The following is a 16,973-nucleotide window of genomic DNA, read 5'->3' as shown; positions in this document are numbered from 1 at the left end:
CTCCCTTCTACATTTTAAAACCAGATGTTATTTTATATAAGGGTATTTTTAATATGCTTTTTTGATGGAATGTAGGAAATTGATTAAAGGTGTTTTTTGGTGTAAGAATCTATGAAATGTAAGAATTTTATGAAACGTAGGATCTTTTGCTGTAGGAATTTATGAAATGTAGGGAATTTAGGTCTTTTTTTTTGGGAGCTCATAAATTGGTCGCATTTTTCCCATGAAATGAAATGGAATGGGGGAAAAATGCGACCAATCTACGAGCTCATATACTACTATTTGAATCTTGTAAAGAGAAAGCCACCAAATAGTGAAGGAATCGTGTATCTTATGGTGATAAAGATGAATTGGTTTTGGATGGAAACTATGAATTTGATGATTTCGATTATCTAACTATTCAAGAAGAGAATGAAGAGCGAATTAAGAGGTAAATATGTTGTTGGAAATGGTTTTTCTATAATTCTATATCCAATAGGAACAGTGAATGTTGGAAGACTGTTAATAATCTGACGTTTGTATTTATTGAAAAATCCACCGTTTATCAAATTGCAATTTATATTTATCACATCGATATCATTCACGATATTAGCTTTATATGGTGCTAAAGTTGATTGCGTATATATTTGTTTATCAAATCTTAGTAACGCATCCAATGAATTTTCTATGTTGAAATCAACTTAATATCAATTTTATTTTGTTCAGATTCAAATTACCTCCGAATCCAATATTGTTTTTACCATTTGTACTTCCTCAATATTCAGATAGGTATTCGTTTATGGCTACGTATTCATAGCTTCCTGGTAGTAAACTTATGGTTTTGAATGTAGCTCCGTTATCTGTTGATATTTTCATTTGGTTATTATCTTCGTTGATATTTCTAGTGGAATTGTAAAAATTTTATTTTAATGCCAATTCATATTCTCGATTGCGATCAAGTTCATACTCATAATCCAGAGATAATTTAATGTCTGATTTATTTATTTATTTATAACGAATAATTGTTCTTTATTTGACATTTTAATCACGTTTTTATAATCATTTTTATCTATAATACCTTCTCTATGAATCTTTTTAGTATACAATTCACTTCATTATATTGTCTGTCTGATCGATGACCTTCTTTCATGGCTGCTAAAATAAAGTAGTTCCTCGTTGTAATTGACATCATCATTATAGTTCTCATCGTAATTATTGTCATCGATGTCATCAAAGCCTTCCAATTCTTTTCCTTGCTTTTTAATCTTGAAGTTTTTACACCTCTTCTAATCGATCTAAGAATTTGTACGTATGACTTTAAATCACTAAAACTATAACCTTCTTCATCATAGCCATTCATAAGATTAATCATACCAGTTGTTAAATTATATATACCTTCTTTTGTGTCAATTTTAAATGTTAGGTTGTCTTTATTGAAACGAACCCTAAAATCGTTAAGAAGTAATCCATCCTTATCAATAGTTGGTTTAATTGTTTTTGGTAAGAATGGATCTTGATTTGAAAAATAATGTTGTATATCATCTAATGTCCTAATTATAACTTCACCATAATCAATAGGTGGATATTCTATATGAGAAGGATTAACCTTAGCTTCTATAGCTAATTTCTTTTTAATATCCTCTTGAGTCTTCAATATTGGTTGAAATAGAGTTTGTAAATTTTCTGTTAGTACATGTTGTTGTAATTTGTTATTTTCAACCTATGACTTTATTTTATTCTTAGCTTTGATATATTGCATATTTCTTTTTGAAATATTATTCCAATGGCTACTCAATTTAAAAAAAATAAAATTTAACAAATGTCCGTCATAACTTTTCACTAGGTTTTCTAGTATTTACAAATATATATCCATGATCATCTGGGTTTCTCCATTGAGCTTTACAAACGTTTTTATATGTATCTCTGTCCATTCCGTGATTTATAGACTGAATGATTTGAGATAAATCTTTGTCGTTTAATTCAAATAATAAAAAACAATTTGCATTTGTTCTAATAAACATAGCATCCATCCCGTAAAAGGATTGGGATTGGTATATGCAGTGACAGTTGGGATGTCTTCCGTTCGTGAAGAATTCTTGTTGAACAGCTTGATTTCTTTGTGCTACACAGTCGTCAAACACTATAAGTTCTTTCGGTCACTATCAATTTTAGACAAATCTAAATCATTAACATTTTTCGTAAGAAAAACTTTTATATCCGTTGGATGGAAAGATGGATTCTTTTCTCATCATTGTCTTCATAATATTTGAATATGTCTTGAACGGATCCTTTGGTAAATATTCTAAAGCTTTGAGGAATTGATAATATGATTGCTCTGGTGTTGTTGTGTAGATATATAGTGAATCGAAATCTAAAAGTTTTGGTGTTGTCAACATGTTAAAAGTGAGATGAGTTTTACCAGAACCTAAACTACCGCATATACACATAAGCATTGAGTTACTGGGAATATTTCTGATTGTTTAAATTTCTTTCCCATTTTTTATCTATTTATTACTCCTATATTTTTGTTCTAAAAATTATACCTTCTCCTTTATACTTTGAAAGAAATAGCCCCTCTCCAGAACGTATGTTTTTAAAAACTATGGTATTTCCCATTTGTTTGACTTTCATTTCTCCAGTGTCAATCTTATCTATTAGATTATTTAATCCTTGTTTAACAGTTTTCTTGGTTTCTTCGATAAATCGATTTCAAACTTCTTTAACTGTCTCTAATATATCTGCTACTCCTGAACCTCCCGCTATCTTTTCCATTTCCATATTATGTCTACGTTTTTCACTTCTTTCAGCATCAGCTTCTTTCTTGCCGTTGACAGCTACGGTCAGGCCAGCAAATATCAATGGTTGGAAAGGTAAAAATCCACCTTCCTTTGCGTTCGCGTCAATTCTTTCTAAATCTATTTCATCTCTGACAATATTTATATTCATCAATAAGTTTTTTTTATTTATGTTGATTTTTTTTACCATTGTAAGCTATTACAGTTGGTGAAGCTGTTTCAATAACTTTTTAAGGGTATTTTTTACTCAAATCTTATCATTCTTCTATCTGCTATTTTAATTAAATGTTTTGCTTCTTCCAATAATAAACAGTACCCGGTTACATCTCCTTGTGTTTTTTCAATATGAATATTTATATTTACTCCTACTTCAATTGATGGTGTTATGACAGGTATATAAAGTTGGAGTTTTGTTATTTCTAATTTTGTATTGGAAGGATTATTTTACCAATATAACAGACGATATAAAGCCGCCGTATAAACCTCTTCAACAACCAAATATCATTCAAAATTACGTCAATGACAAAGTTTCTGGTGATTTTCTATTTGACCTACCTCTTATCTCAGTTTCAGAAGTACTAAGATATCTTAAAAACCTTGAACCCAAAAAGGCTACGGGTTTAGACAGCCCAAAATTTTTTAAAAATGTCAGCTGAGGTGATTTCAAGTTGACTTACTCATATTATAAATTTGTGTTTAACCAAATGTATCTTTCCCGATCAACTGAAAGAAGCTAAAATAGAGCCAATTTATAAAAAAGGTCCCAAAGAAAACATTTCCAATTATAGACCAATTTTTTTTTTACCCACCATTTCTAAAATTTTTGAAAAACATATCTCCATTAATATTAAGTCCTATTTTAATAATTTCAATTTATTTTATGTTAACCAGTCGGTTTTAGAGAGAATCATTCTTGTTCTACAGCACTAGTTCGGATTACTGATAATTGGCTTGCATGTTTAGACCAGGGTAAATTGACAGGTGTTGTCTACTTGGATTTCAGTAAGGCTTTTGATCTTTTGGATCACCAGCTCCTTCTTGACAAACTTATTTTATATAAATTTCATCCTAATTTGTTATATTTAATTAAATCGTATTTATCAAACCGTAACCAAAAAGTCTGTCTTGGTAATTTTCAAGAGGACGCTAAAATGTGGTGTTCCTCAGGGATCTATCCTTGGACCACTTTTGTTTCTTATCTTCATAAACGATCTTCCATTTTATACTAAAAATGTCATTCCCGAAATATTTGCTGATGATACTACTATACATTTTTCCGATAAAAAACTAGACTACATTCAAAGCTGTCTTCAAGAGGACTTAAACACTATCAGCCAATGGTGCCGTGATAATGGTATGGTTATCAACACATTTATTTTATGTGTTAATCACATTATTATCGCAACCATACATTTTCATATATTCATTTAATTTCATTCTTATTTTTTGTTTATCATTTTGTAAATATGTTATCGTAGTTTTATGCAGAAAGATCCCAGGGAAGATTGCCTTGTGCAACTGGGTTTCTAATAAAGTTATTATTATTATTATTATGATTCTCTCTAAGAATATCTTATCATCGTTGATTTCTCTTTGTAGATGAATTGTATATGGTAATCCTATGGAAACCTTTCTGTGTTCCAAAAGACCGAATAATGGATATAACTTCCAATTTACGTAATTACCCCAACTATTAGCCAACGGTATTGTTGTATTGAAGTACTCGTTTTTCAAATCCATGATTAGATGCTCGTCCTACTCTTTCTCTATGTGTTTCGAGCAATAACTCTCACTCTAGCTAAATCATTTGCAACATTTCTTACCGGTTCTTTTAAAACACTTCCAACATCGGGTATCCAGCCTGAGACTGAATCGAAGTCGATATAAAACTGTTTTCAACATTGTATCAAATTCCCCAGGGGTGTTTAATTGTTTCTATCGGATTTGAACCTGCCTCTAAAATCATCTCACGGAAAAGAGATGGGAAGAAATTGTTTTCTAATGTTGTGTTAGTTTGTGGAACACGATTCTCATTTTTATTTTGAAATCGCATCTGAAATAAGCATCAGACAGAAGCAGCCAATTTGACAGTGAATTAATCTCGAAAGTGACCCGTCCACCATCATTTAGTTGGGATTTAGAACCGACATTGGGGCTGATAATAATGTAATCTTCTTTCTTTTTATTAAATGCATATCGAATTGGATCATGTAATTGAAATATTGGATCTAGTTTTCCATCTGCCATTTATAAGGTTTAAAATTTGAGTAGAAATTGTGGTTTGTTTTTCTATAGATATAGCCTAAATCCATTCCATTGAAAATAGCATTCATTTTCAAGAAAAGAAAGGTAAACACATTTAAGTAAAACAACTGAGAATAATACAGAAAACATCATTCTAATTTTTTTGTAAATGTCAAAAGAGTAAACTTAGTTTTCTAATGATTTTTATACGCCCACATGAAAAAGGGGGCGTATATTTTCGTCACCCTGACCGTCCATTATTGCTCGTAAACATTCTACAAGGCACAATTCTTGATTGATTGGTATGGTTGTTTGTCATCACCCAAGGGTGAACCCTACTGAAAATGAGAAAAATCGAAAAATATTTATTCTATTGTATTGCCCTTCTTCTTAAAACACTCATAAACACTCTCGAAGGCGCAATTCTTGTCGGATTTTGATGAAACTTAGTGTGAATGTTTGTTATCACCCAGGAATGAACCCTATTTAAAATAAAAAAAAATAAAAAAAAAATAATTAGTATGAGTTATTGCCCTTGTTCTTGAAAACGCTTTCAATGTTAGCTTGTAAACACTCTAGAAGGCACAATTCTGGGGGGATTTTGACGAAACTTGGTGTGAGTGTTTGTAATCACCCAAGGATAAACTCTATCGGTAATAAGAAAAATTGAAAAATATTAAGTATGAGTTATTGCCCTTGTTCTTGAAAACGGGTTTAATCTTGAGCTCGTAAACACTCCAGAAGGCACAAATCTTGATGGATTTTGACGAAACTTGGTGTTAGTGTTTGTAATCACCCAAAGATGAACCCTAACGAAAATCAGAATAATCGGAAAATAATTAGATAAGAATTATTGCCCCTGTTCTTAAAAAGCGTTCAAGTTTTAGCTTGTAAACACTCTAGAAGGCCCAATTCTTGACAGATTTTGATGAAACTTGGTAATATTATTCGGTATCGCCTCAAAACATTAAAAAGAAGTGTATGACTGAAGGTTGAATATTTCTTACTGGTGATAGTAACTGTATTGCTAAATATTTGTGGGACTTTGCTTTCAGCAAAGTCCCAGTTTGTTATCGAAATGTCAATTCTTTTTTTTTTTTTTTTTTTTTTTTTTTTTTTTTCGAAATTTACACACCTTCCTGAGCTTAAACTACAATAGTTGCAGCAACCATTCAACATTCACGAACCTTAGATATAGGCGACGATGTGCATAAATATATTTTGGATCTTTTTTGCAAAACCGGAAGTGCCACAGTTCAATATGAGCAAGAATAGTTAATCGGCTCTAGAAGTCGTATTTTTCGGTCGATTTTCTTTGGGTTTGCATTTTTGGAATCTACTGGCAAAATCTGAAAGAATAGCAGTTTCAAAATTTCAAAATTCGAAAATTTGTCGCAGACATTTTTTTTGCCAAATTTTGCATTTTTTTCATTTTTGTTGCTTTTTGTCTGATTAATCTGAAAAAAATTGAGCAAAGACAGTTTAAGAAAGAAACAAAATGGTACAGTAAAAATTTCAATTTCACTTCCGGTTTAAACAGGAAATCGATGTTCACTTCCGGTTGAATATCTTCCGGTGTAATTTGTATAGGACAAAAAAATTTATGCTTATAGATAGACAAAGTTATGACAAAAAAACGAAGAAAAAAAAATCCGGAACAGACGTGAAACTTTGGCCGCCATTTTGATTTCCCTGAAACTCTTCGATTTTTATTCAGCCAATTTGGCTGAACCGACTTTCAAAATTTTGGTGTCAAATGAAAGAACATAAAAATTAAGAGAGATCGCAGGAAGCCGATTTTTGAATTTCGATTTTGCTTTTTTGCAATTTGCGATTGAATTTTTTCAATATTTGATGGCGTATATCTCGTGACCTTGACCTTTGATGACCTTGACCTTTATAGGGTCAAAGGTCATTGAACTTGGCTATCATTTGATACTTTGACCTTTGACCTCCGATATGTACTTCCGGTTTTATAGCTATCCGTAAAAATCCAAATTCGCAACTTTGGACTGCTCTAGCACGTGACCTAATTAACCTAGAGGGTTAATTTTTTCGGTTTTCTAATGTGGTTCTCATGCACTTTACATAGATATAGAACAATTGCTTTTTTAAAGCAAAATTGAAATTCGTGATTTTTTCAAATTTGAGTTTAGTTTTACCATATTTGTGTCTTTTTGATCTTCGTGTATGTATATCTTATGACCTTTTCTATGTAGAACCTTGATATTTGGAATACAACTAGACACTTTGAATATGAATTCACCTATGACAAAAAAACTTATGTGGGCGTGGCACATCCGGGTTAAATTACTAATTGTTTACATTTTGGGGCTGGGGCATAACTCGCATAGGATGCGTTTGTTCAAAAAGAGACTTTGCACACAATTACCTCATCCTTTTGGCCAGTATGTATTAACAGCTCAGTTGTTTCAGCTTTATAGTTTCAAAAAAGGAACGGGTTTTAACATTTGGATATTTTCATTTTTCGATTTTGACCCTTTTTTTACTTTTGTTGACCTATATCTTTTGACCTCTATTATGTAGGAACTTGACATTTGGAACATAACGTAACATTTTGAATATTGATTAACTTATTCAAAAAAAATTGAGTTTGGCGTGGCACTTCCGGGTTAAATTACTTATTATTGATATTTTTGGCCAGGGGCATAACTCGCAAAGTATACATTTGTTCAAAATGGAACTTTTTACACAATTACCTTATATTTTGAGCCACTTTGTCTTAGAATTTTGGTTGTTTCCGCTTCATAGTTCAAAAAAAGGAACAGGTTTTGGAAATTCAAAATTTTTAATTTTTGAACTTGACCTTTGTTGACCTTGACCTTTGTAGGATCAAACGTCATTGGCATTGGCTATCTATTTATACTTTTATATTTGCTGTCCTAAGTCAACTTCTGGTTTTATAGTCGTTAGCAATTTGAAATTTTAATGGCGTATATCTCTTGATCTTGACCTTTTTAGGCCTTCTCCTTTACAAGATCAAAGGTCATTGACCTTGGCTATCTGCTGATACTTTCATTTGTGAGGTCTGACGTCTACTTCCGGTATTAGAATCTTCTAAAAAATAAAAAATTATCAACTTTAGACTTGTTCTTGCGCTTGACCTAATTATCGTCGATGGTTGATTTTTTCGGGGTCTTTAGCAAATTGCTACATTTGCAAAGTCCCACTCTGTGCCACGAGTGGCTCTAGTTTTATTTAAAATCAAAGCTGCCAGTGGGCGTATGCTACCTTTCCTGGCAAGCTATCTTGCTTATTCTGCCATTATTGAATTTAATATCTTTATAAAACCTTGACCGATTTTTAATTTATTTTTACCAGATCTATAACTCTGCTTTGAGGTTTATTCTCTTTTTTGCTTGTACACTAGGTTGATTATAAAAAGCTTCAATCCTGCATAATATGAATTTTTAATTCAAGGGAAGTAACTCAAAGGATTTAGATAAAATGAAAGAAGATACGGACCCACTTAATTTTACGCTAATGATTGTATTAGTCCGTGCTGTTTTTAGAAATCCTCTTTCTCCCTCCCTTTTGGAGGTTTTGCCAGCCTATTTTTAAGTAAATTGTGATCCAGATTTGGAATTTGATGCCTGAAATTGCATTTTCTCTCAGATTTAGTGAGATGATGAGAGATTTTCATGCTGAAGGATAATTCTAAAAACAGTCGTTTTGTGTGCATTGACAGTCAAGCCGATGTTAGAATAATGTAGTGGTATACTTTCAGTTTGGCTAGTTCAAGATTTTCATGGTCATGATATATTTAACATTTGTACAGAAACTAAGCATTGGTCAGGCTTTCATATGACAAGTTTTCAAGGAGATTTCTGGAAATAGTTATAGAAGGTTGAATTTTGAGATTTAACATGGATACAATTTGCAAATGAATTACCGGAGTGTGTCCATACAGATATATATAATCTCGTTTGCCGACCGTATAGATATTCTAAAAGAGGTATAAATGTTGATTAAATACCATCGCGCTGTTATATGATCTGATGTATGACCGAGTTGCAGCGGTATTTCTATTATTTACAGTTAGTGTGAATCTGTGAATAGAATTAAATTAGAGCAGAACGAGGTATAGTTAGATCCTCCCCATAGATACAATAATAATAAAGTGAATATAACGACATTTCTTCAATAACATAATACATACATTACCACCGGCGTACTTTCTTACTAGAAAAATTCACAATCTAATACGATTATCAAATAATTGAAAGGTTCAAAGTTTAAATCATATCTGCCTCGGGCTAATATGCACATACATTAATAATTTTGCATACCTGAAATAAAATGCGCAATATATATATATACAACATTTCCAAAATACCTGACGAATTTATATAGTGTCCAGATTGATAATTAATTTAAACAATCCATTTCTTACCCTAATAAAGTGATTATTATTATTATAGTTATTATTATTGTCTATGCATGACGGTATGTAGGTTTAATAAGCAGATATAAAAATATTTTAATAGTCTTCTGATAATATAACCACTGTAATGTAAGTTATAGTCTCTAACAATATATTTCTAATCACATTGAAGTAATTTTACTATCTTCTTCTTCTCGGAATGCCTTTCTACATGTCCAAACCAATAATACAGACTGTATTAATACTATAGCAATTAAAGCACCGACTATTCCCCAGAATGCTCTATTATCTTTTAAACTATCTACAAAAAACACAGCACAAGTATTCCATTATTAATACAAATTATTCATACGATAGATCGTGTGATAAATTTCAGAATGAAATAATTATAGCTGACACTTGTACCTGATTGAGCTTATAAAACAGGCAACTCAATGCAATATGCAATTAGGAGAAATTGTCATATCCTTTACTCATTTTCGACACCTGTCAAAATCACATCCCATTCAATCTACTAGACGTTTTACCATTGCTGACATGGAGAAACCGATTTGAAAAAGTATTGGCCCTACCTACACTTTAGAAAATACCGATTTGTATTTTGATACAGATTTTCAGATTAGTTTTTAAAAAAGTTACCTAATTCTCCCCCATATCTGTCATATTTGCTGTATCCAGGACCTTCGTTCTTTTCTTCGTCGTGTGGTTTGGGTGTAGATGATGATGGCATTCTCATGGGAGCTGGCCGAGAATAGTCAAAGTTGCCACATGTTGGAAATCCTTCAGGTGGAGGTGGATGCATGTCAAACGACTCGTTTAGCATAACAGCCATACCATCCATTGTATGTAGCTCAATATGACAATGCATGAACCAAACACCAGGATTATCAGCCTTGATTCTTACCACAACATAACCTCCAGTAGGAACAATTATCGTATCTTTTCTTGGTGGATTCTTGAGTTCAAGTCCTGGAACATTACCTCCCAACCAACTTGGGTTTGTCCATGTGGCATCATTACAGAAACTCTTTTCTCTGTCTAAATGACCTCGACAATCAATATCTAAGTTATCGCCTATTATCTTTCCAGTAGTAGCATTATAGCTACCATATCCCATTTTTAGAACATAAAAGGAATGTCCATGCATGTGTATTGGATGCGAGAAACCTTTTCCAATTCCCATGTTTAGAAAAACCATCTGATATGTTTTTCCATGATGCAAATCTATAGAGTAAGGGCACTGACATACTTTCTCTTCTCCACAATCATCTTTACATTCAATTTCAATCTCTTGAGGTTGAGTTAGAGCAGAAACAACAGGTTTCCTGAATGTTCTTCCATTAACCGAACCTGGAATCCACGCTAATCCAGGGAAAGCGAAATTCAGAAAGAATTCTTGATCTTCTTCCAGAGGACCGTTTGGGGCTTTATCTTCAACCTTATTCTTCAACTGGTCGAAAGTAACACATTCAATGTTTTGAGACTGGGGGTAATGTAAGAAAGGGCAGTTTACAACCCTGCACTTGTTTTGTGCAGTACAGAGTCTCTTTGATGTCGTTGGCTCAACGCCAGTAGCACCTTTATACTTCAAAATAGCTAATCCAAATCGTTCTACATCTGCTTCCACAGACACAATGCGTATCCAGTAATTAGAAATATCAGCAGAGGCACTTATCTGGACATCATATCTTTCCCCTGGGTGAATGATCAACGATTCTGCTGTGTAAGGATCAAGATCATAACCATCTGAGGCTATTACAGTTATATCATGATTGTCTATGGAGAATCTAAATGGTACCTGGACACCTGCTGCTATAATGCGAAATACATAGTCATTCCTCTTGTCTACAGAAAAATTCTCTAAAGGCGCCCCATTGTCACCCGTCTCAGAGAAATATCGACCTTTACCATTAACTAGAACTGAATGAAAATTAAACAAACTAAATTTAGCACCGTCTAGAGAATGTGTTTCTTTAATTTCCGTTCGATTGATGAACATACCATCCTCCTCTTTCAGTTGGGCAAGATTGGAATCCCAATCATGGTTCCATTCTGTGAGTAACATTATGAACTCCTTCATTCGCAACGGTTTCTTCTCTCTTATTATCAAGGGCCCATAATTGCCCATAGAACGCATCATACCAATATGTGAATGATACCAATACGTTCCTTTATGCGAGGCTTTAAAGCGATAGGTGAATGTTTGCCCCGGAAGAAAGGGACACTGTGTCAGAAATGATACACCATCCATCCACGGAGTTCCAACCTGTGGCAAGCCATGCCAATGTATTGTCATAGAATCACTGGGAAGTGAGTTGGTGACATGTACGACCACCGTTTGTCCTTGATAGACCTCAATTGCTGGTCCCGGGAACTGATCATTTACAGCAATCAGTAGACGTGGTTCTTCCCAACCATCTGTTATAGCTACATTTTCCAGATCTACAGGTTCCGCAGCGCTGGTGTTAGTCACATCGTATTTATATAATTTACCATTAGCAGGAAACAAAGCCTCACCATCTTTCATCATGGACATTTTATATTCAACATTTAGCCAAAATTCACACACATCATCGGATGGTTCACACTGTTTATGACTGGAAACTGATCCAACGAGTAAAATAATCATCATAACTGAGTAACTCATTCTGAAAAAACAGAATATTGGATCTTTAAAAGTCACCAGTATTTTTTCAGTATATATTCAGTATTTTCGGACAATTTTCGGTAATTAACATATACAATCTTTACAACATGTTATTCAGTAATACAACTTCAAGTGAAGTCACACAAATATAAGAGCGAAAACTTTTCAGAAATTTGAATTTTTACAATGATAGGTGTTAATATGATTATATTACCATCATCATGTGTATTATTATGTCCCAATAATGCTGGAATATTTATGCCACGACTCTTTACGGGGTTGTATTATCGATAGTTATTTCTCCATTAAAACTAATATAAAGCAAGAGGTATATTGGATGCATTGGTGATTTTGTTTATGTCATATATGGTGGCACATAAGAAAAAAACGACAACACTTTTCAATTCAGGTTTTTCATAAAATATCAAAGCTATGATCATAATATTTTGAACTGATATTTTTAAGGATATTAGATATCTTTGGAGCAAATTATAGCTTTATAGGTCGGGCAACATTGGAATCCCTGCATTTTCAAAATTCCCGGTAAAATGCTGAAAATAATAGCTATAATTTCACATCTTTTGAAATTATTGCTCAATATAGCCACAAAAACTCGCCCGAATTCCTTTCTTCCATATAAGATATTGCCTGTCCAGTTTGTTCAAGTGATATTTTGTTTCATTTCTCTCTAATTCTGTCCTACAAGCATATCCCCATTGTTAATTATGCCAACTAGAGAAACCTTTACAATCGACAGTTTGGGGATGGCCATTCATCTTTTGAATGAAATAATCCAAATTTCAAATTTTTGAAGGCAATTTTCTCACGTACAAAGATTTTTTAATTTTGTGTGTGCTGAGAATATCGTCCTCATGGAGCATTTTTTTTAATTAAAGAGGAGATATAAGAGTATTTACTTTCGGCATTAATTTTATTGACAAGGAATTATCTTATTTTAAAATGGTTCAACCTAAAAAGCTGTAATTTGGTTAAGAGATGTCTAATATCCCTGAAAATACGTACAATTACCCGTTAATACGCTGATTCGGCGGTTTCCCGTTCCGAACGACTGTGATTGGGAACCAATTATCAATTTATAATGAATATTATTATAATCATGCTATGTTATTAAAATTGTTATTGTTTAGATTATGGTTAATTTTAGTTGATATGTCACTTAAAATTGTTAATGCTTTTAATTTGGGTAACGAACTAATGCAGTGATTTGATATTTGATATACAACGGGTAGTATTAAATCTTGCACTCACCACGCCGATTTTGAATGAAATAATCCCTGGACTGTTTAACAATGATGAGACGCCTGTTTAAGTTATTCTCTGCTGTTTACACGATCAACATGTTGTAAGTCAACTGCTCTACTCTTTACATGTTGAAAGAAATGTATACATTGGATAAGAATTTTTTACTCTAAAAAGTGATTTTTAAAGGGACAGTTACGCCATTGTTTTGACCAATTGTACCTTAGTGTCAGAAACGGGAATTCTTTTAGCTACGCTAACTAGTAACATTGTTCACAGCTCACTGTCGGAATATGGGCCTGAAAATCCACGTGTGTCAAAGAGTATGTGTTTGAAAGTTAGAATAACGACTGGTCTTTTCTTGAGACATGTATCGAAATGAAAAGACAAATTCCTAGGTTGAGGTATTTTTGAAGGAATTGTGCAATTTTCGTAAAATTCTAGTACTTCTGAAGATTATTTACATAATATGTTCAAGACCCAAATCAACCCCCAAAATGGCAAATCCCTTTAAGCACGAAATAATTATAATAACGCTTAAACATGTACAATAAGAGTATAAACATTAATATAATGAATCTTGATTTGGGACAATTAGATAATTTCTACACTATTTTGATATCTATTATACCCGGATGCTCGAAGACAATTCGATTGACCTTAACATTGGTTTCGATGTCAAAGGTTTGTTGGTTTTATTTCCTGTTATTTGTTTTGTTTGCTAAAATGAATGCATATATAACTTTAATGGTTTCCGGTAATCGCGTTTGAAATATATAACATGGGCCCCTAAAAACTGATGAACACGTTGCCAGTAAAATGGGTTTCTATAAAGCCCCGAGATTATTTACTAGTAAACTGGGTTTCTATAAAGCCCAAAGGATATTTCCTTCAAGAATGAATTTTTTTTGGATATCATTGCGAGTGAAAATAATATATAGGGGATTCGAAAGGAAGTAATGAACTTTAAACATTTATGTATACAATTTTGAAATTGAAAGGTTCTATGTTAAAACGTCTTCAATTGAAAAACTAAGATTATTTAAGGGGTTGCGAAATGATACTGCATATATTTGGCACATTACAACATTTTTTTTTCAGAAAATTTTAAACGAAAGGAAGCAGAATACAAAATTGTTTAATATGAGTTTAAATCATTGGAACCGAATTCCATCATTTAGTTTTAAAAAAAGGATGCTGCCACAATGACACACTCAACGTACAAGTATTTTAAAAATGTTTCTAGGTTCGAAACTTGTCTTTAACAATTTAAAGTTTTAACCTTACACACTTTGTTTAAAAGAAATAAAGACGGTAAAGAAAAGGGTGTTTTGATGTTGTAGAAAGTGTTATTTATAAAGTGTTAGTTGAGTACAAGGTAAAAATAAAAACAATGACAAAACAAGCCCAGTTGACGTGTGCACTCCATACAAAATAATGTCATATAATACGTATTAAGTGTCAAAGATTTATTATCTTATACGTTATAGACTATGGATTTCAGCATAAGAATAAATAAGTTTGATAAGAAATAAATTGCTTCTGAAAAGATTTACAAGAAATACAAATAATTTAAATATGCAATGCAATAGCTTTAAGAGTGAATGAAATACGTGTAAATTATATCTGACATGGCTTGACAATCCTGATAATTTAATGGCATATAATTTCCCATCTTTTCGCTTCATCTATCAACATAACGCTAACGTTGAATTAACTTATGTTGATATATCCAAGAATAAATATCCCAATCAAACTAGCGTCTATGGTTTGAATATCACACGAATTGCCTATAATACCCTCTATCGTTTTTAAATATCCATATCATTTACACCCTTGGTGAAAAATTCATAATTGTTATATTATACGATTTGCATATTGAAATTTCTATTCTCAAACTTTAGTTTTATCAGCTACGTAAATATTTAATGGATCAATTACAAATGTGGTTTCATCCTTTATGACGTCAAGTTTTTCTTTTCTACTATCTAACATACCTCATCTTAAAGTTTTGACAGGACCTGGACATATTATCTTGTCAGATTTAACTCTATACATAGTAACTACATCTAATTTGTTTTTTGACATTTGGTAAAATCTATTGCATATTGTAAAACGTAGACTGTTTTTATGTTACGACCTTATTAATATGACTGCAATAAAAAAAATGACAAATTGCACACTCTTTATATTAATATATATTGTATGTTTTAATAAAAATAAAATATAGCATTTTTCAAATTAAAACTTAAAACAAAAAGACTAACCTTAAACTAATGGTATAGTGCCCGATTCACCTGTATGAAGTTGTTTTAATGACAATGTAATTGACAGTGTAAAGATGAGATGTGTCGAGGTGTTTATAAACCAACTGTAAACAATGGACGAACCACCCCTCACGTTTAGTCCTATTCCGATAAATACTAGCTTACGCAACAATTCAAATCGAAATGAAACGGAAATAATCGAATTACGTCGGAACGATAAGAAATTATCTTCAAATTGATTGTATATACGCTACCAAACAATTAAAACCTTAATATCATAAAACCATAAATATGTGGATAATGCTGAATCTAACAAGATATGATATTTGACGATTAACTGAAAAGATACAAAATTACAATAATAAGTAACTACTTATATAATTTGGGAAAAGCTATTCGAGGAATTGTACTTTCACTTTCCATATAAGGCAATCAACAGTGCGCGCTAATCATGCGTGAGGGTACATTGACGTTAGAAAGATTTCAGACCCAAACTTTACATACAGTCGAGTAATCTTATTTCGCGGAAACCTATTATTCGTGGATTTCCGGAAATGATTAATAATTTACATGAGCGACCTTGCACGACCTCCGCATTAGTTTGTTTTAATAATAATTTCTCTACAACATCAGCTAGTAGAATGAATCCAGTAGTTTCAAGCAAGGTAAAATGTATTAATACATTTGACAAATACAAAATGGCGGATTTCACTTATTACCAAACGTCACCATTTTTATCAGCCGAATTTCCTTAAATTCCATAGCCGTAATCGGAATTCCAAGTGTCGTCTGCTAGAATGTAGTCCAACGAATGAAGACACGTGATCAACTAGCGGATTCCGTGTCAGCAGAAAATTTCTATGGAACAAAAAGTGGACCATATTCTTATGTTGTTTCAGTGACTTTTAGCAATAAATCACGCTACGTATCTTATTTTGTCAGTCACTATGTTATTTTAAAATCGTAGTTCTTTGGAGGAAATGTCACTAGTTATAATGAATTGATATTGAAGATAAATACTAAGAGAAGTTAATTATACTTCTGTAAAACTAACTGCGAATATTTCTGAACAAAGTATGGATTTTTTGGATACTACGGTATTCAAAGGACCAAGTTTCTCTCAAACAAACATATTAGACATCAAAGTATTTTTTAAACCAACGGATACTCACCAACTTTTATATAAAAACTCTTTTCACCCAAAACATACTTTTACGGGAATAATCAAATCACAAATTTTACGTTTTTTTAGAATTTGCACTCAAAAAGTAGATTTTGATGCAGCTTGTAGACTAGTTTTCAGTAAATTAAGAGAGAGGGGCTATTCCAAACGATTCTTGCGCAAAATTAAAAATGACACTGTTTTGGACCTTTTG

General features: G+C 32.3%; 2 protein-coding genes across 2 annotated transcripts; both read right to left on the bottom strand.

Moving 5' to 3' along the window:
- Window positions 1-1,048: 1,048 nt before the first annotated feature.
- Window positions 1,049-2,476, bottom strand: LOTGIDRAFT_164607 (hypothetical protein; the record flags this gene model as incomplete). The annotated part of the gene is made up of 2 exons (XM_009061138.1): window positions 1,049-1,627; window positions 2,414-2,476. The coding sequence occupies 2 exons, from the start codon at window positions 2,474-2,476 to the stop codon at window positions 1,049-1,051; spliced, it is 642 nt and encodes a 213-aa protein (XP_009059386.1).
- Window positions 2,477-10,042: 7,566 nt separating this feature from the next.
- On the bottom strand, window positions 10,043-11,950 carry LOTGIDRAFT_124263 (hypothetical protein; the record flags this gene model as incomplete). Its single annotated transcript, XM_009061137.1, has 1 exon — window positions 10,043-11,950. One exon carries the CDS (start codon window positions 11,948-11,950, stop codon window positions 10,043-10,045), a length of 1,908 nt encoding a protein of 635 aa, XP_009059385.1.
- Between the last annotated feature and the right edge of the window lie 5,023 nt (window positions 11,951-16,973).

This window comes from Lottia gigantea, assembly GCF_000327385.1.
Source record: "Lottia gigantea unplaced genomic scaffold LOTGIsca_46, whole genome shotgun sequence".
Lineage (NCBI taxonomy): Eukaryota > Metazoa > Mollusca > Gastropoda > Lottiidae > Lottia > Lottia gigantea.
The sequence above is the reverse complement of the archived record's forward strand: the minus strand, read 5'-3'. Positions and strand labels throughout refer to the sequence as shown.